General features: G+C 46.9%; 1 protein-coding gene across 6 annotated transcripts in view; it reads left to right on the top strand.

Moving 5' to 3' along the window:
• The first annotated feature begins 10,772 nt into the window (after positions 1–10,772).
• NLRC5 (NLR family CARD domain containing 5) overlaps positions 10,773–20,932 on the top strand; it is a 144,950-nt gene continuing 134,790 nt past the window's right edge. For 4 of the 6 annotated variants that reach the window (XM_044269918.1, XM_044269920.1, XM_044269922.1 and 1 more), the window contains exons 1-5: positions 10,773–10,847; positions 15,238–15,536; positions 16,650–16,715; positions 16,807–18,517; positions 20,155–20,238. In XM_044269918.1, coding sequence (XP_044125853.1) covers positions 15,245–15,536; positions 16,650–16,715; positions 16,807–18,517; positions 20,155–20,238 — 2,153 coding nt within the window. In that variant the 5' untranslated portion in view covers positions 10,773–10,847; positions 15,238–15,244. Of the gene's footprint in view, positions 10,874–15,237; positions 15,537–16,649; positions 16,716–16,787; positions 18,518–20,154; positions 20,239–20,932 lie in introns of those variants that run through there. The other 2 variants (XM_044269919.1, XM_044269924.1) reach the window with 2 other exon arrangements.

A 20,932-nucleotide genomic window follows, 5' to 3' on the forward strand; every position in this document is an offset into this window, starting at 1 on the left:
CAATTAATGATTAATATTTCATGTTTTTACTGTTCTTAGGTTTACGGGTGGCGTTGGTATGGATCTTGGGACACTAGTTCGTGTTCTGGGGGGCAATAAGGGCGTACGTGAGACAGAATGGGTGTCAACTGGGTTTCGGGCGCGAGGAGGTGCATAGGTTACAGGAGGTGCATAGGTTTCTGAGGCTGGATCGCCCCCCCCCCCCCCCCCCCCCCGACGTTTTAGTGTTCCCCCTAAAGTGGGGAAAATTGGCTTCTACCTCAGTTTTTTTATTTTATTATTATTTTTATTTATTTTTTTGCCTTCCTCTGGATCAACTTGCAGGATGACAGGCTGAACTAGATGGACAGATGTCTTTTTTTCGGCCTTATGTACTATGTTACTATGTTACATCGAGGGCAACAATTTGGGGGCTCGGCCATTCCGGGAGTTCATTCGGGACATTAAATTTGATTTTCTGAGGTTCTGGGAGTTATTCCCGAAGTTGATTACAGTGTGGTCGGACATCGTGCCGAGGCGGTCTTGGAGGGGTGCGAGGTTGGTCGAGCGAATTAATAAAGCTCAGATCATGGTAAATCATGGGCGGTGAGTAGATTTGTGTCAAGGAACGGGGAGGCTGCGGTGCGGCATTTGGAATTGAAGGCGGGAGTGGGCAAATTTTGGAGAGCAGATGGGGTGCAACTCAATGCAGTAGGTATAGATATGTGGTCCCTGGGGATTCAGGGAGGGATCGAAACAGCTCTGAGAATGTGGAGAGACGCGCAAACTTAAGTGGGTCAAGTTGCGAGTTGTTGGCGGTGGGGAGGTCCTCGAAATTAGTGAATATGGTGGTAGTTGAGAAAGGGAGGGCCCCACAGGTGGGGCTGGACTCTCATGATTGAACTGGAGTGGAGGAATTAGGCGTCCATCAGTTAGTGCCTCCGAGCTGGCATTTATCGGCTGGGGCAAAAAGGAGTTGCCAGTTTATTTGGGTGAAGTTGTGTTTCGGTCTTCTAGGACCTCCCTCGTCATTTACGTTATTTATGTTGGATATTTATTTGTTATTTAATAAAACTGCTGCTGTGGCCAAATCAATCAGAATAGATGTATTTAATAGTAGGAGTTAATAAGGTGGGGGTTGGTGAGACCCGAGCGGTCTAACTAATACCATAGTCAGGACACATGTGTATAGTATGTTAGCTTTATGGATGTTCACCTGTGACTTTGGATGTGCTAGTCTAAATTTTCTTGCACTCCCCAGTCTACTATCTTGTCACCTTTAGCTTTGTGTGGAAGGAAGAGTGTGGGAGAAAAGCAAAAGCTCATGCAGAGTTCTCCCATGGCCACGTGTCTTGCGGTAGCTATACTAACCACTATGGCTTGAGGTCGTCTGGCAGAAAGTGGTATAGATATTATTTAGCAATTTCCTCCATGTGTGAAAAAGCTGCAGAGCGGATATTGGTATATGTGGCCAGGACCACCAGTAATAAGATGCAATCTATTAGAGAACCTGGCAGTAACTGTTCAATTCCCTGCAGCTACCCCACAGGGGAAAATCTAACAGGTCCACCAGAGTGAGAGGTTCTCTTTGTAACTGCTCTCCACTCTGCCCAAGAGGGGGGGTGCATTAAACTTGTATTCCATAGAAACCGGCATGCAAAAGTCAAAATGTTTGCACAAGTCCTCTTTTGCACCAAATTTTCAAACTTTTTTTAGCTGTCTCCACTACTCTTGATACAAACAAAGTGGGCTGGGTATGTTTGGGAAGGGTGTGGAGCGCAGGCAGAACCTCCATGGCCTGACTCAACATGTGCACCAGAAAAGTGATGCACATTACACCATTTCTTTTTCTGGCACATGGACCTCCCAAGGATGCAGCGAAATTATTAAGAGGCTTCCTTGAATTGTATGCCCATAAGCTTTCATATTAAGACTGGCGTCAGAGAGGACAAAAAAGAGGACACGGGGCAGGAAGCGCTAGGCACGTCCTATCCTTTTCTTTGAAAATCCTGGATGTTTTTAGTAACTTATAAATCCTGGCCGTAAATTTTTTTAGGTCCCAGAAAGAGGACATATTCTGGAAAAAGATGACGTATGGTCACCCTAAAATAGAGGGCACGACCTGAGGAATTAATGCATAAATGTGCAGGTTCTACCTGTATATTAGACAATAACTTCATTATTTGGTGCAATTTGGACCATAAAATATCTATAATCCCATGATTTAAAAGATAATTAAATATTGATATCGAAGCACAAGAGAAAAATGTCCCGGGGCTCCACATGCTGAAAAAGATAAAGAAACTTACACTCACCTACCAATCCCCAGCTGCTGCAGTAATTATGCTTTGGGCGGAGTTAGAGGCGTGGCCTAGAATACAAAAATATTGCCACGATGCACGGCACACATATTGTCCCTCTTTGCGATTTTCAAAAGTTGAGAGGTATGATCACATCTCATATGTGTCATTGAGATAACTTATCAATCACTGGAATAAAACTCAAATTTTACAAAATATTTCCTAAACAAAGGGCTTGAACTAAGATTGAAACATATGACATATTCACATGATAAGTTATTCGTCTGATTGTTGGGGGTCTGATGGCTAAGAATGGGGGTACAAATGGAGCAACTGTCAGGCATCTGTGCTTCTGCTCCATTCATCCGTATGGGACTGCACTAGGCTTCTCTACAACAGTTCTATAGAGATGACATTACTCCGTTAAGGTTCGTTCACACGAACGTGTGAAGCCCGTGCCCATGCTATTGCAGTCCACAGTGCAAGGGCACCGTACGTGGGGCAGCCGCATGGGGATCGTGGACCCATTCACTTGAATGGATCCGCGATCCCTCCATTCCGCAAAAAGATAATGCATGTTCTATCTTTTTGCGGTGCAGAGGCACGGAACGGAACTCCAGGAAGCACTGCATAGTGCTTCCGTAGTGTTCCGTTCCGTGCTTCCTTTCCGCATCTCCGGATTTGCGGACCCATTGAAGTGAATGGGTCCGCATCCGTGATGCGGAATGCACACAGAGCGGTGCCGGGATATTGCGGATCTGCAAATGCGGTCCGCAATACGGCAACGGGCAGCACACATTCATGTGAACGAGCCCTTAAAGGGAGAGACACAGGACCCCCAGTCTCAAGATTAGTGGAGGAGGAGGGAGGAGACACCGTGACACAATTATCACTAACCCTACAGAGACATTATAGGCCATTACACCACTCTGGCATTCCTAATGTGGGACGTTTGTTATAACACCTTAGAAGGGCCTTGGGACAGTACCCCGTGCACGCTGCAATTGGCGTCACAACAAATACAGAACTATTATCCACCCGTATCCTGGTCCACTGCATAAGTGGCGTGAGCGTACCCGTTCCTGGTTGTTTGCTTTCTAGTTAACGCCACAGCGCATAGCAAGGGCGTTTTTGACTGCAGAGACTAGGAGTTAGAGTCCGAGGGGTTAATTTTCATGTCTTCTGCCTGCAGCTCGTGGTTTGTTCCGCACAGGGGGGCGTTTGTCTATGGTTGCTCCCCCTGGCTGGTTATGTCACTCCCTTTTCTCCCCCCCCCCCCTGGGATATTCATTATGGTACTGGTCGTCCCTCCCCTAGAGTTATTAAATAGGAGGGCTTACCTTCTCCCCGGTCTCTTCCTCACCGGCACCGTCATCTAGCTGTTTCTCCAAGCAGTTGCTGTAAGGTATGGCCGACGAGAAGGTGATCCTGGCAGCCATCTTGCCAGGATTCAAGCTGAGGGTCCAAGCTTCCGGTCACGATTGCTGGCTGGCCTGCAGGAGCCCCCTCCTGCTCCTCCAGCATCTCCTTCAGTTGGTGGCCGGCGGACTGCTCGCCGCACCCGCCCACCATGCCGCCTTAGCCCCAGCCTACTCCCTCCCTCCTCCCTGAAGAAAGTTACCAGGTCTTCTAAGCGGTTGGGGGCGCTGTATCCAGCGCGCAGCCCGGGACTCACATTGCCCTTATCACAGCCCCTTTGCCCCACGAGGAGGCCCTGCACATGGTTGCAAGCTTGCAACAGCCTGTTAGCCTGGACATGCACAGCTCCCAGGCTCAGCCCGGCCATTCTTTATCCCTGCGAGGGCGTTCCCCTTCAACATCACCTGAGCGCCACTCTGACCGCCGAGCTAGGCGCAGGTCGGGATTTCCTCGTCATGGCTGTTCCCGCCACCGGTCGAGGTCCTCTCGGCGCGATCTCAGAGATGTCTGCTCTAGGTCCTCACACTGGCGGCCCTTATCCTACTCGAATGCCAGTTCCTGTAGCGATTGTTCTGGCAGGCCACATCCACGACGTAGGCGGGTATCTACTCATTCGGCCAGTAGGTCGTCTCGCGGGGCCAGTCGGGTCAGATCGGTCCAGGAGCCAGTTCCTACGGCGGTACCTGTGGAGCCTCCGTCGACTTCCGCTGGCGGTGAGTTTAACTTTACTGGGGCTTGGGGTTCAGCTTCTATGGGGCAGCAGTTAGTTCTGGCCCTTAAGGCATTACTATCTCAATTGGATCCGGGTGCTTCCCTTCCGCCTCCTAAGCCCACTGGTCTCTATTTTGTGGCCTTTCCTCTCTGGGAGCACATTTAGATAATGACTAACAACAACCAGTAAGTGGACATATGGTCCTTGATTACCGTCGACCAGCACACGGTGGACAAGGAACGCAGGCCCAACTCAGACAGATTTATTGATCGCAGGCCGAAGGTGGCTCACACCATGGGTAATTGGTTACCCGCCGGGTTGAATCCTCCGGGCTGTGTTTGTTTAGGTTACCCACTTTTTTCGGACATCCGGGTCTCCCCGTTGGGTATTGTTCCCAAACCGGGAAGTTTCGCCTAATTCACCATCTCTCCTTCCCCAAGGGTGCCTCAGTAAACGACGGCATTTCAAAAGACGATGCATCCGTTTCCTATGTGTCTTTTGACAGGGCAGTCACTTTAGTCAGGGAAGCAGGCAGAGGGGCTTTGATGGCAAAGTTGGACATAGAATCTGCCTTCAGGCTCCTCCTTCAGGCTCCTTCTGGTGCACCCAGATTGTTACCATCTGCTGGGTTGCATGGTGGACGGGTATTATTATTATGATACCTGCCTCCCCATGGGTTGCTCCATTTCATGCCATTTTTCTAGAGTTATTTAGTTCCTTTTTAGAATGGGTAATCCGCTACGAAACCGGCTCCTGCTCCATCATTCATTACCTAGATGATTTCCTCTTCGTCTCCCCTGGTGATTCTTCTCAGTGCCAATTCCTTTTGAACTCCTTTTGTTTTTTCATGTCCCGTTTTGGCGTTCCCCTTTCTGCGGAAAAAACGTTTGGTCCGGCCACCTCCATTACCTTTCTAGGAATCGAGATTTACTCATCCCTGATGGTTTTTCGACTCCCCCAGGATAAGCTATCAAAACTCCTAGGCCTTATTGGCGGTTTTTGTGCAGTTAAATCCGTTACACTAAAAGAGCTCCAGTCTCTTCTGGGTTTATTGTTTTTTTTTTGCATGTTGGGTCATGCCAATGGGCAGGGTTTTTTCCAGGCGTCTATCTTTGGCCATGCAAGGTGTTTCAAAACCCCATCACCACGTTCGTTTAACCCTGTAGTTAAAACGTGACCTTATGGTATGGCGTGATTTTCTGCAGAGTTATAACGGTCACACATGCTGGCAGTCTCCGGAGATTACTACTCCTGACCTCTCCCTTTTCACTGACGCAGCGGGATCCACAGGTTTTAGTGCGATTTTGGGTACAGCGGCGCTGGTTTTTGTTCTAACATTACCCTGTTAGACTTGTTTCCCATCATAGTTGCCATTGAATTGTGGGGTTCCCGGCTGCAAAACCGGCGAGTCTGTTTTTGGACAGACAATATGGCGGTGATTTATTGTATCAACAAATTGACATCTTCCTCCCCTCCAGTTTTGTCTGTATTACGTCACCTTGTTCCTCACTGTCTGGAATTAAAAATCTATTTCAGGGCTTCCCACATCCCAGGGGTGATCAATGTGGCTGCTGATTCTCTCTCACGTTTTCGTTTGCAGGAATTTCAGGAGCTTGATCCGGACGCTGCGCTAGAGAGTCTTCCGTACCCTTCTCAGCTTTGGGAAGTACAGTTGAACGGCTGATGCCCCTTGTTCGAGCTTCAGTGGCGCCTGGGACCTGGTCTGGTTATGGTAAGGCATAGTCAGAATGTGTTTCTTTTGCAGCGGACCAGCTGGTTCACAATTCCATATCTACACGCCTCAGCGTTACCATTGATTATTTGTTGTCGTTGCGCACTGCGGGGGTGTCGGCGGTTGTTGCGCAGCGTTGGCTATCGGTTTCCATTTTCGGTTAAAAGGATGGTCGGATGTCACCAAGTTCTTTATAGTTTGCCAAGCCTTTAAGGGGTGGCGAAAAGAGTACGTTCGCAAGGAATGCAGGCGCCCTATTTCATACCAGGTTCTCACCCATATCATACAAGGCTTAGACAGCGTCTGCCCACCCGCTGAAGTTTCCCTCTTTACTGCCGCTTTTTGCCTCGCTTTTTTCGGCGCTTTTAGGATCGGCGAACTTCTTCCCCAGTCCAGGCACCGGCCGGGTGGCCTCGCCCCCTCTGACGTTTCTATTTCAGATACATCTGTCCGTATTTGTATTCGGCGCTCTAAAACTGATGTTTTTTCCGTCGGATCCTGGGTCCCGTTGTACCGCATTGATGGCCAGGTTTGCCCTTACCGAGCCGTAGTGAATTACTCCGCCTCTAGGGCCGATAGCCCCTCTTTCTTATGCCATGGCTCCGGATTTCCCCTTACCCGTTTTCAGTTTTGCGCCGTGCTTCGGCGATGCCTCGCTACCATCGGCCTACCTCCCTCTGACTACGGCTCTCATTCATTCAGGATCGGGGCGGCCACGGAGGCTGCTAGAAGCTGGGTTACCCAGAGTTGTTATGATTAGTTTTTCTTTTCTTTTCAGACCCCCCTCGCCCCACGGTTTGTTTTCTGGGGAATTCGTATATTTTTTGGGCCGGGCAGAGAGCTGAGTTCAGGCCGGGTGGCCGAAGCCTGGGTTTCAGGAACGTGGAGGTTGTGTGGCGTGGTATTCACAGGCTCCACCGGTCGCAGGCCCTCCCGGAGGCTGTCGAGCTCAGTAAGGTGGTACAAACCCCAGTCATTCTTGTGGTACACGCTGAAGGGAATGATTTATGTATGCTCAAGGTCGCGGAGCTCATTACCCTCATCAGAGCCGACATGGAGAGGATCCCGTCCTTTTTTTCAGAGGTGATCTTGGTTTGGTTGGAGATTGTCTCAAGAGTCACTTGGCAGGGTGCTAGGGACGCGGGCGCAATTGAGAGAGCCAGACGTACTGTAAATGCCAAAATTTCTCGTTTCGTTCACTCCAGGGGGGGGGGGGGGCGTTGTGGTACATCATCATCAACTTGAGGGGGATAATCAGCGCCTCATTGTCACGGCTGAGGATGGGGAAAACCCTCAGCCGTGCGGTGCCAGGTGATGGTAAGGTTGCTACTTGGCCAGAACCACAGAATTAGGGAGCAGGTCACCTCCTAGCGCTTCCCTAATCTGACCCTGACTCCTAGCTGCATGAGCCGCCCTTAAAGGTAGGAGGGCCCATGCTCAGGAACCTCGGATCCCTAATGACCCTCCGTCATTCCCTGAACTAGGAGCTGGGTAGACAGCCCGTTCCTCCTGGACACGGAGAAACAGGAGTCTAAAGTGGCCAAGCTACAAGGGGAACAGAAACAACTTATGGCAGTGACAGGCAAATGCAACCAACACAACACTCACCTGCCACAGACAACAAAGCCTGGAACCCATGTGCAAGTGCTGCGGTTCAGAACACAAACGAACACAGCACACACCAGACATCACACAGGAACCCAGGACCATAAGCTGCAATAATAAGGAAACCCCACACACACCTTCATTACACCGTGTAACGTAATTTTATGACCAGAAGGGTGGCCCCCACTGGCAGATGGTAATTATCCAGGAGGATGTCTCCAGCACTGCATGGCTGAAGAACCCCCTCTGACCCGCAAGTGAAGGGAGGTGTCTTAGTGCATACAAACATAACCTCGTGCACAACAAACAGACAAAGTGCATACATAAACACAGACCACAGGTGAAACCGCATGCACTTGACAGTAAGCTGCCTAGCAACAGCTCAGGCTGCTATACTGCCAAGTACCCAATCAAGTTGCCAGCGGCAACCACACATGAGGCAACCTACAAGCAGCCCTCACCATGTGGTTGACAATATAACCGAACCTCAGGCAACCGCATGCGGATCCAGAGTCACGAGCAAGACCATGGGTCGTGACACTCATGCGGCCAGACGGGGTGCATTTAAATGAGATTGGCCTTGATATTTTTCTTTCTGGCCTTCAGGATGCGGTGGAACAGGCCTTGTTGTTGTTGGGTGGGGTCAGAGCGCCGTGTAGGTTTACACGGGCTCCTCTGTGGAGGTCGGTTCTAAGAATATACTAAGAGGGAGGAGAAGGCGGATTTGCCCACTGGGGTACAGTGGTGGCATATCGCTTCTTACACTCCTGAAGTGGTTGTGGTTTTGGAGAAAAGTTTTGTAATTTGCAAAATTAAAGAAGGAAAATATAATAAGAAGTTAAATAAAGCTGTGACCGACCCTCATTCCAACAAAGAGTCGTTGTTCTGGTGTGGTTATTTGTTTGCTGGGGGAAGACATGATGTAAGGTGGTTGGGTGCAGTTCTTGGCAGTCTGTTCAGTCCCTTTCAGTTTCGTTTTCCTGTAATGCAATCACTGAGAGGTAAGTCTGCGCTCTCCTCCATCTATGAGGGGTCCATGCGGGAAATCATAGTGAGGGTTTAACCCTTCCAGGGCTTTACTCCTCTCTTTTAACCCCATATTGTAGAACCCGTGCATTCTGTCGTTTATGCAATTTGCATATTTGTCGGAGCTAATGTGTGATGGTGCAGCTGACATGCTGTGTGTAGAGGAGCAGCCAGCAGAATATGGAGCACAGCTATGTGTATGAAGGGAAGGAATGGTGTAAAATAGCTAAAAATGCATCCTAGCTCATGGTCATTGTGTGAATTAAACCTAAAATGTGTATATTTTATATATAATGAGCAGAGAAATTCTTTCATCGGCTGGTCTGTGATGACAGTTATTGAAGGACGCTTATTTAAAGGAACAGACCACAGAACCTAAGGGGGGGGGGGGAACGGGGGGGGGGACACAGGGATTGGGCAGTTTATGGCTCCCCGCGCTGCTTCTCCCCATGCGCGGATGAAAACATTTGGTGTCGGGGGGAGCAGTCAATGGCAGGCAGAGACGGGGAAGAGCCTCCTTAGCATTGCGGGTGACGCTGGGGAGGCTCATCCCCGTCCCCGCCTGCCATCGGCTGCTCCCCCCGACACCGGATGTTTTCATCCGCGCACGGGGAGAAGCAGCAGTGGCGGTGCGGGGACCAGGTAAGTATATTCCCTGTGAGGGGCCCAGCACATGGGGGCTCAGTTTAAGATATTGAATAACCCCATTTAATATCATGTCGGCAGGGGCACCCATACTGATTTGCTGTTTCGGGAAGCCACAGCTCTCTGGTGAGTGCAGTGGCTCCCGGCAGCTTTCCAAGCACAGCACCGTGCAGTGGCCGTGCTTTGTATTGCAGCTCAGCCCCATTGACTTGAATAGGGCTGAGCTGCAACTAGACCATGTAACTGATGCACGGTGATGTTGGCACATGGCCACGGAGTGCTTGGCCTCTTCTAACAGCTGATCAGCGGGGATCCTGGGTGTCGGACCCCTGCCAATTTGATACTGATGACCTATCCTGAGGATAGGTCATCATTATTAAAGAGGTTATCCCATCTTAGACAATGGGGGCATATCGCTAGGATATGCCCCCTTTGTCTGATAGGTGCGGGTCCCATAGCGCTTTTATAAAGTGGAGGAATAGGAAACATGATTAGGAACACACTGGGGGCTACTGTAAGGTAATGATGTCGGTTTAAAATGTGTTTTGGAGGTGACAGGTTCCCTTTAAGTGCACCGAGGTCAGGCCCAAGTCAGTCTGTGCATCCTTGCTCCTCCTGCTTCCTTTGCCAGCCCCTCCCTTTTAGAAACAGGCGAGATGAATATGCAGGTTCCTGGTCCTGTCAATCAAGAAAGAGAGGGAGGGGCTGGCAGAGGAAGCAAGAGGAGCAAGAGTGCACAGACTGACTTGGGCCTGACCTCGGTGCACTTAACTGCTCATATGCATGCTGATCTACCAGCTTTAAACCCGTGCCATGTGCCAATGGTGTGGCTTTAAGCAGGTTGTCCAGGATTTGGAAAAAAATAAATGCTTTCTTCTAAAACAGCACTATCCCTGTCCGTGGGTTGTGTCTGGTACTGCATCTGTGCTCTACTGGAGTCAATGGGGCAGAGCTGCAATACCGCACATAACCTGTAACATAACCTGTAGACAGGGGTGGTGCTGTTTTTGGAAGGAAACAGACATGTTTTTCTAATCCTGGGCAATCCCTGTAAATTCCTGCACTATGCACTATAAAATGACAGCGGGCCGCACTGAGCGAGGTAAATTAATCCAACTTGCACGATGAAATGTGAAAGTGAAAATACACGTAAGCTGCAGCACATTGTCTGGGCACAAATGGACAACATTTCTCCTTCTTTGTCTGGTTTGGAGACTGCACAAAAAAGAAAAAAAATTAGAAAAGTTTTTGAATTGTCATAAGTTTTTTCCCCCCAACATACCTAATGGTTTGATTCGGCCACCTTTTATAACAGAAGGTCACACCCCTTTTTAATCAGGAAGGGGCTTTCCATCATTCATTTACTTTCTCTTTCCATATACAGTATGCAGTAATATTCATCTGGTGGCGAAGATAACAGACATGCAACGTAAGTCTTCACCAGAAAATGTGATTGTAAGTTAAAATTCTGTGTATTTTGCATTACTGTTATATATGTGGTAGATAGATGTAGATGACGGATGCGGTGGACCTGAAGACCTGCCTCACAGATATTATTTACTAGATGCAGTGCGTACCTCCTGAACAGGACAGGAGCGCCACCAACACTTCTGCTTACAGCCTGCAATACACCTTCTAGTAGGAGATGATACACAAGATTACTATAAACCACTCGTTCTGGTACAGAATTAACCCTGTAATGTTTTTGTTGTTACTAGAAGTCAATCGACTAGTAACAGATACCCGAAATGGTGAAAAATGACATATAAAAGTATAACAATTAATGATTCCTTGTGGCTGCCTGGCTGTCCTCATACAGTATAATGTCTCCTTGTGGCTGCCCCATACAGTATAATGTCTCCTTGTGGCTGCCTGGCTGTCCCCATACAGTATAATGTCTCCTTGTGGCTGCCTGGCTGTCCCCATACAGTATAATGTCTCCTTGTGGCTGCCCCATACAGTATAATGTCTCCTTGTGGCTGCCTGGCTGTCCCCATACAGTATAATGTCTCCTTGTGGCTGCCTGGCTGTCCCCATACAGTATAATGTCTCCTTGTGGCTGCCTGGCTGTCCCCAAACAGTATAATGTCTCCTTGTGGCTGCCTGGCTGTCCTCATACAGTATAATGTCTCCTTGTGGCTGCCTGGCTGTCCCCAAACAGTATAATGTCTCCTTGTGGCTGCCTGGCTGTCCTCATACAGTATAACGTCTCCTTGTGGCTGCCTGGCTGTCCCCATACAGTATAATGTCTCCTTGTGGCTGCCCCATACAGTATAATGTCTCCTTGTGGCTGCCTGGCTGTCCCCATACAGTATAATGTCTCCTTGTGGCTGCCTGGCTGTCCCCATACAGTATAATGTCTCCTTGTGGCTGCCTGGCTGTCCTCATACAGTATAATGTCTCCTTGTGGCTGCCTGGCTGTCCCCATACAGTATAATGTCTCCTTGTGGCTGCCTGGCTGTCCCCAAACAGTATAATGTCTCCTTGTGGCTGCCTGGCTGTCCCCATACAGTATAATGTCTCCTTGTGGCTGCCTGGCTGTCCCCATACAGTATAATGTCTCCTTGTGGCTGCCTGGCTGTCCCCAAACAGTATAATGTCTCCTTGTGGCTGCCTCGCTGTCCCTATACAGTATAATGTCTCCTTGTGGCTGCCTGGCTGTCCCCAAACAGTATAATGTCTCCTTGTGGCTGCCTCGCTGTCCCTATACAGTATAACGTCTCCTTGTGGCTGCCTGGCTGTCCCCATACAGTATAACGTCTCCTTGTGGCTGCCTGGCTGTCCCCATACAGTATAATGTCTCCTTGTGGCTGCCTGGCTGTCCCCATACAGTATAATGTCTCCTTGTGGCTGCCTGGCTGTCCCCATACAGTATAATGTCTCCTTGTGGCTGCCTGGCTGTCCCCATACAGTATAATGTCTCCTTAGGGCTGCCCCCATACAGTATAACGTCTCCTTGTGGCTGCCCCATACAGTATAATGTCTCCTTGTGGCTGCCTGGCTGTCCCCATACAGTATAATGTCTCCTTGTGGCTGCCTGGCTGTCCCCATACAGTATAATGTCTCCTTGTGGCTGCCTCGCTGTCCCTATACAGTATAATGTCTCCTTGTGGCTGCCTCGCTGTCCCCAAACAGTATAATGTCTCCTTGTGGCTGCCTCGCTGTCCCTATACAGTATAACGTCTCCTTGTGGCTGCCTGGCTGTCCCCATACAGTATAATATCTCCTTGTGGCTGCCCCCATACAGTATAACGTCTCCTTGTGGCCCCCATACAGTAGTGTCTCCTTGTGGCTGTTTCCATACAGTATAACGTCTCCTTGTGGCTGCCCCCATACAGTGTAATGTCTCCTTGTGGCTGCCCCATACATTGTAATGTCTCCTTGTGGCTGTCCCATACAGTGTAACGTCTCCTTGTGGCTGCTCCCATACAGTATAGTGTCTCCTTGTGGCTGTTCCCATACAGTATAACGTCTCCTTGTGGCTGACTCCATACAGTGTAATGTCTCCTTATGGCTGCCCCATACAGTATAACGTCTCCTTGTGGCTGCCCCATACAGTATAACGTCTCCTTGTGGCTACCCCCATACAGTGTAACGTCTCCTTATGGCTGCCCCATAAAGTGCAAAGTCTGCTTGTGGCTGCCCCCATACAGTATAACGTCTCCTTGTGGCTGCCCCCATACAGTGTAACGTCTACTTGTGGCTGCCCCATACAGTGGAACGTGTCCTTGTGGCTGCCCCCATACAGTGAAACGTCTCCTTGTGGCTGCCCCATACAGTGTAATGTCTCCTTGTGGCTGCCCCATACAGTGTAACGTCTCCTTGTGGCTGCCCCATACAGTGTAACGTCTTCTTGTGGCTGCCCCATACAGTATAATGTCTCCTTGTGGCCCCAAGTGTTTTTTTTCCTTCTAAATGGGCATTTATCGCGATATATATAGTTATCGCGATAAATTTATTAATATCGTTATCGTGGGAATATTTTTTATATCGTCCAACCCTACTCCTACCTGGATACTGCTGGACCCCAGGCTTTGGCTCCGAAGCAATAAATAAAGGGAATAATTGGGTCCAGACCTTGAGATGAAGTTCCGCCACTGCTCCGGTCCCTGATGATCTTCACCGGCTGTCTTGGCTTGACACAAGACCCATTTGGCTAGTCATTAGCAGAGTTGTGTTCCTGGTAAGGCCAGTGATTGGTTGAGCTGGCCTTTCCTGGCATTTCCGGCTTGTTGCACCAGGACAGGAGGTGGAAACTAGTAGAGACTGGAGCAGGGTAGAATAGCAGCGGCGGGGCATCCATGAGAGTATTGATTATTTCATGTTTTTAAGCCCCTCTGAAGTTTATTTGGCTGGAAATCCCCCTCTAATGCCCGTATGTGTTATGCTTCTGACAAATGTATTGGTTTCATTCTTACACTGAAAAAACTGTCTCCCTTGTAATGCAACAAAAAACTGGGGCAAATGCTGTACTCCACATTTATTATCTGTTTTAGACACTTTTAGTGCCTTCCTAAAAACTTTTCAAAAGTGTCAAAAGGATATGGCTTTTTTTGAGTCACGAATAGGGCCAGAATTAAAGTGAAGAGTTGGAGTCTAACTTCTGCCAAGATGCACCAAATCAAACAGCCCACGCCTCATTGATTTATTTGGTACATCTTCAGCCTAGCTCAATGATGGTGAACCTTTTAGAGACCGAGTGCCCAAACTGCAAACGACTTATTTATCGCAAAGTGCCAACTGGTACACCATAGACTTTTTCCAGGGTGCGGGTGCCGACAGAGAGGGCTCTTAGTGCCGACTCTGGCACCCGTGCCATAGGTTCACCATCACTGGCCTAGCTACTCTAGATTTGGGCTATCTTCATTTCAGGCAATAATAAAGGGGCTGTGTCATGAAAAATATTCAGCTTTTTTCAAACCAGCACCTGGATCTGAATACTTTTGTAATTGCCTGTAATAAAAAAAATTGTATAGCCAGTGAGTTATTCAATAAAATGTATCTGTATAGCGCCACCTGCTGTTTGTTCTATGTACCTTATTCAACTCAATGAGATGGTCGCACGCGTTCAGTATAAATCTTTAGCTGCCACCAGTCATATCTTCTGTTAAAAGCTGGGGCAGTTACAGGGAAAGAGCTACAGCAGAAAGAACACACCCTCTGAAAAAATAAACCCCCCTCAGATCTGCAGAGGAATGGGCAAGCCCCCTTGAGCTGCCGCCTGAAATAAATCTAGCAGAGCAACTGGAGCAATACATGGAGTGATCTATGGAATCATGTGAGGTACAGGGCTGGTTCTAGCTTCGTAAGAAGAGATTGTCATGTACTATATGATGTCTGATTTTAATTATATATATAAATCATGGCATAAACCCTTTAAAAGGGTATTCCCATCCCATAATTTATGGCAAATCCACAGGATATGTCATACATGTCTGATAGATGCTTGTCCCACCTCTGTCCCATCACAGGTCACCTACAGAAACAGAGTAACACATCTGGCTCAGCCTATACCATACTCTTACCTCCAGGTTGAAGGTATGAGATGGGAATGCCCATTTAATAAAACTGCCCCATTATGTATAATCATTTAGAGCACATGTAAAGTACAGGAAACCTTTTAGGATTAAATGATAGATCTGGCGCAGGGTGAGACGGCTATATAAATGTTGGATACTGCAGATCAGGTACCATCATCCTAATTTTAAAATCATTCTTAGTCTAGTGTCAAATCGTTCAACATTTTATATGTTTGGTTTGAGGAACAAAAATAAAAATATATGGTCAAAATCCTTTGAAAAATATAATTTTTCTTACAGTGTTAGGATGGAAGACACGGAAGCACAAGCTGAAATAGATATCATCATGCCTCAGCTGGTGGACTTTCTTTGCCAAGATGTAGACTGGTTGATTGGCAAAGTACAGGCCTTGGTGCCTCAAGTAGACCTTAACCACCATATACCAATAACCAACGATGACAAAGAAAAAGTCGCCGCTATTATTCATATGCTACGGAAATCTCACCCGGCAGCCTGGAAGACACTTATAGGGAGCATCTGCATGGACTGTGCACTTCCCATGGATCTCGAGGTTCCTTTGCTTAGTCTAACAGGAGAAGGTTAGCTCTTCTGACATGTCTATTATAGTAAATAATGTATTTGGATTCTGCATAATTTAACAGTTCTGGGGTATCTTTTCTTACAATGCTACATTGTGTTGTTCCTCTGTTATTCCTTATAGAAATGTATGACAATATTGCCATCACCCTTGTTCAAAGGGTGTACTCCTATAGTATGTCCGTGTCAGCACTGATTGAACTGTGTCAGATTGTGCAGTGGTACAGCCCTGGACAAGGAGAATGGTATCACCCTGTTGTCAGTTGGTAAATACATTTATAGGAGGAATAGTAGAGGAAGGGCACAATGCAAAGTTTAAAGAGCATCTTCAACAGATTTGTACCTATGAAACTGGCTGACCTGTTGCATGTGCACTTGGCAGCTGAAGGCATCTGTATTGATGCCATGTTCATATGATATTTGAATACATGCAAATGAGCCTCTAGGAGCAACGGGGGCATTGCCATTACACATAGAGGCTCAGCTCTCTCTGCAACTGCCGCACCATTTCCACTTTGATTGACAGAACCAGGTTGTAAATGTGGCATAAAGCCTGGCCCTGTCCAATCAAAGTGGAGCAGGATCAGCAGTTGCAGAGAGAGCAGAGACTCTATGTGTAATGGTAACGCCCCTGTTGCTCCTAGAGGCTCATTTGCATGTATTAAAACATAATTTTTCTCAGCAATGCGGACACATATGGACATGGGACCAACACAGATGTCTTCAGCTGCCAAGCGCACATGTAACAGGTCAGCCAGTGTCATAGGTACAAATCTGCTGACATATGCCCTTTAAAGATAGGGGCTAACTTATAAGTACCAGTATGCCCCCTTTAAAGTAAATGAGACCGAGATTCAATACCAGACACATACTCAGGGACAAGACTATTGCTGTTTCTGGAAAAAGCCCAACCAACCGTCTTTCCAAGTCTCATTCAACCCCTTTAAGATCGATGGATGTGCAAAAATTCTGAAATATTCAGTAGGGCACCTAATGTGACACAGTAATGGGAACGAGCCATTAGTAAGGTTATCATGTAGAACATACTTGTATAGTTTTATTGTTACACTTTCAATGTGACATTCATACGTCTGAACCATGCTTTATTGCTTTAGGGTCAAGCGAAGTGACATGGAAATGCTCTTTGTCGTATGAAGAAGGCAGACAAAGGAGACTACAAGGTAATTCGTGAACATCCAGTACCACCGGCTCAATGTGATTTACATTATTCCTTCATGCTCAATGGTAATTAGTATTTTCTCTTTCTTTCAGAATCTGCAGAACGTTACAAACAACAAATCCAAAATTCTTTGCTGGAAAAGTATGGGTTTAAAGATGTCCAAGATCCTAGAGGACAGTGCAACCCAATGTTTGTGGAACCATTGATCAAAGGAGCCAAGATGTCCAAGGAGAAACTTGGAGCTCAAGTTGACCCTGAAAAAACCTCAATTACAGAGGAGATCGTTGACACTGTAAAAACAAACAATCTTTTCAGGAGAAACAGCTTAGTTAAGACTCATGTTATTCTACTGGTGGGTATGCCTGGCACTGGCAAGACAATGTTGACTCGTAGAATCTGCCACGACTGGGCAAGTGGAAAGTTCAGTCAGTTTATGTTGACTTTTTTATTCGAGTTTCGGCAGCTTAACCTGATCAACAGAGATTTTACTCTCAGGGAGCTTCTCTTTGATTTGTTTCTGAAGCCTGAGACATATTCTGATGAAGTGTATGACTACATCATCAAGAACCCTATGAAGATTCTGATCATATTTGATGGCTTGGATGAGTTTTTAGGGCATTTTACAGCCAACTTCCTGACGACTCAACAGGACATTTTTCAGATAACTTCCATCTCTCAACTGTTCACCAACATCTTTCATGGCACAATCCTACAAGGATGTACAGTCATTGTCACATGCCGGTCGAAAATCTTAAATAGTCTTCCACTAGATTCTGTCGACCATGTAGCTGAAGTTCTGGGCTTTGACAAAGAAAGAGTTGAGCTATATATTGATGACTTTTTCTACCAGAATCCCATGAAAGACAAAGTCCTAGCTTACGTAAGAGACAATAATAAGCTAATACACATGTGCTTTGTTCCTGCCTTATGTCACATTATATGTGTTTGCTTGGAACACTTACAAAACGTTTTGCCTAAAAAGTCCCAACTTCCGCAGACAATTACACAGTTCTATGTGAAAATGCTGATTATATTCATTCAGAAAAGAATGACACAACTTATGGAGGAGGCAACCATAGTAAAGACCTTCAGACCTCTCATCCTTGAGCTGTCTTCTGTTGCACATGACGGACTCGATGATAAAAAGTCTGTATTTTACACTGGAGAAATTTCTGAAGAACTTCAGCGTTTTGCTTCAAGTCATGAACTTATATCAAGCTTTGACGTCAAAAGGTTTGACAGTTTCACTGATGTTGGCTTTTCATTTGTGCACCTTAGTTCCCAGGAGTTTTTCGCCGCTTTGCATTTGATGGTTAGTGACTCAATAACGGAGGACAAACTACAAAAAAAACTGTCTCTAAAGTCAAAATGGACCTCGAAGCAAAATACAAAGGGTGAGCTCACGGATAATCTTCATATATTCCTTTCTGGGCTGTCATCCAAAGATTGTCAGCCATTTCTGTATGAGTTAGGAGGTCAGGAGAATCTGATACTAAAGAAACAACACACCATTATCGAATCTCTCAAGAGACTGGCAGATGCTCAGCTCACCGGGCCTAAGCTGATAGAGCTGTGTCATTGTACATACGAAACTCAGAATGAGAATCTAGCCCAACACGTTGGAAAGTTGACAGCTATGAAATATGAGCTACGAAACTTTAGGATTTCTCCGGTTGATATGACCGCTTTGATGTATGTTGTTAAACATGGATCGTGTTTAGTTTCATTAGATTTTGCTGGATGTCCGATGGAGCTGGAGTGCTTAGACATTCTCGGAACATGTAAGCACATACAATCTCTAAGGTAGGTGGGAATCAGTTGTACTTACTGTATATTTTGTGCTTCTCAATAACTTGGGCTCACCTCCAGACTTCCAATTACACTATATGCCCCAGTAAATACTGAAATTATGCGGTACAGAATCTATATATACTATAACTATATCATATGTTATAGTTATTAGTATATAGTTACATAGCTTGTAGGGAAGCCCCACTGCCCTATGGTGTGCAATGGGACAAGACATTTATTATCCAGCCATGATATGGTAGTCAGTGCAAAGTTGTCTGCAACTGGGCCTCAGCCTTATGTCACTAGGGTCCCACTCTGTACACAAATGAATGGATTCCAATGGACCGCTCAGCCCACTCCCATTGACAAATGATATACCATGTAGCTGGGATATGCCATAACATTATGATGAGTGGGGGAAGATATCTGGGACTCCTTTCAATACCAAGCAAAGGGACAGATATTCTTTTGTCAGTTCTCTGGCCGTCCACCCGCTGTTCAAGCAGCTGCATTCAAATGAATGCCACTGCATTGTAGTGATTGGGAGCATTGCTGTGCAAGCAAAATCAGTGAAGGATTAGGGTACATTCACATGACCGTATGGTCGTGTGTGTTCCGCATTTTGCGCACATGGCCTGCCCTACGGAAGTACGGATGCGTGCCTCATTAGTAGTAGTGCCCTCCATATTATGCCCACTGCTCACTAATAATGCCCCCCACCATACCCCCAGTAGAAATGAAACCCTCCTACAGTGCCTCCAGTATTAATTATACCCCATAATGCCCTCAGTAGTAACAAAGTCCCTGTAATAATGCCGCCTATAGTGCCCCCAGTAGTTATAATGTTCCCTATAGCACCTCCAGTGGTTAAAAATGCTCCCTTATAGTGCCCTCAGTAGTTATAATGCCCCCTGGAGTGCCCCAATAGTTATAATGCCCCCTGTACTATCCCCAGTAGTTATGTGCCCTAGTAGTGTCTCAGTAGTTATAATAAGTTATGCCCCTAGTATTCATAATGCCCCCCAATGCAGTGCCCTCAGTAGCTATACTGTCCCCCTTTAGAGCCCTGAATATTTAAATGTCCCCTTGTAGTGCCCCAATAGTTATAGCGCCTCCAGCAGTAGTGACAAAATAATAAAAAACCCAAATACTCACTCCACTCCCGCTGTCGGCTATGCAAGCCATTCTTCAGGCCTGCCATCTGAGTTGCCTGCATCCTAGTGCAGACTGTCACAATGATGTCATCTGTGTCCTGGTCCAGGCAGTCACAATGACATCATTGTGCTGCCTGAGACTTGGTGCAGAAAGTTATGATGATATCATTACATGGCCACTGCCTGTGCTGCTCTACACCCTCATAGGCTTCATGTCTAGTGGCTTGTGGCCTATGAGAGTGAACATTGGGAACAGAGCCATCAGTATCCAAGCACGGGACAATGGGCAAAACCGTGGCTTGGTCCCTATAAGTTTTGACCTAGAGAAGCTAATTTACCATTATTTCTTATTACGAGAAAACCCATTTAAGCTGTCCAGTGACATTTAGTGACATTTTGACCAAATGGATGTCTGGCTGAAACTTTCTTTCATGGCTTTATGTGCATGTATATTTCAGTAATCTTCTGCACGTTGACTGGTCTGTTTCGGTTTAGTTTCAGACACCAAAAGTATGGTGACCTGTTTGCACAAGCTCTTTCACCTGTGATATCTGGCATGGAAAATATGAAGAAAATTAGGTACTTCACAGACCATTTATCTTCTTATGCAAGTGCATCTGTTAATGTTCTTCTATACTTTCAGTTATTATCAAGGGACAAATTACATTTCATGTCTCTTGATCTACTATGCAGTTAATGATGATACATTGCTTTACAAGGGGTAACTCTGTATTACAAAATTTAAAGTGTACAGTAACTGTTGTCTAAGAGTCTTCTTAGCAAAGTTCTAACTGAGAATCTGTCTTCAGCATTTACTGAGCGCTGAAGACACCTGCCCATGGTGATGGGCAGTGATAATAAGGGCACGTGTCCAACACCTGCCCATGGTGATGGGCAGTGATAATAAGGGCACGTGTACATAGTCAGGGACTGGGGTAGTGACAAGAGGCAGGCTGGAAGCTTCTGCATGTTACACACAGGCATCATTAGCGCTCAGTAGAACTGAAGACTGAAGACAGACTCTCCTAAGCAACTGTCAAGATAAGCGCAGCTCTAAACTCCACCCCACCTCTGTCCCTGACTACTTGCACGGCCCATCCTAACCGACTGCGTACAACTTGGCAGCAGTCCCTCGCTTAGATATGTGCAGGAGCATAAAAAGATAACAGAAGTACCGTAACAGAGTCAGACAAGCCAAAGTCAAAGCCAGGAGGTCACACAGGTACAGAGGGAGCAATCCGATAACGAAGTCAAAACACAGTCCGGAGTCAGA

The sequence above is a fragment of the Bufo gargarizans genome, chromosome 10 (assembly GCF_014858855.1).
Source record: "Bufo gargarizans isolate SCDJY-AF-19 chromosome 10, ASM1485885v1, whole genome shotgun sequence".
Lineage (NCBI taxonomy): Eukaryota > Metazoa > Chordata > Amphibia > Anura > Bufonidae > Bufo > Bufo gargarizans.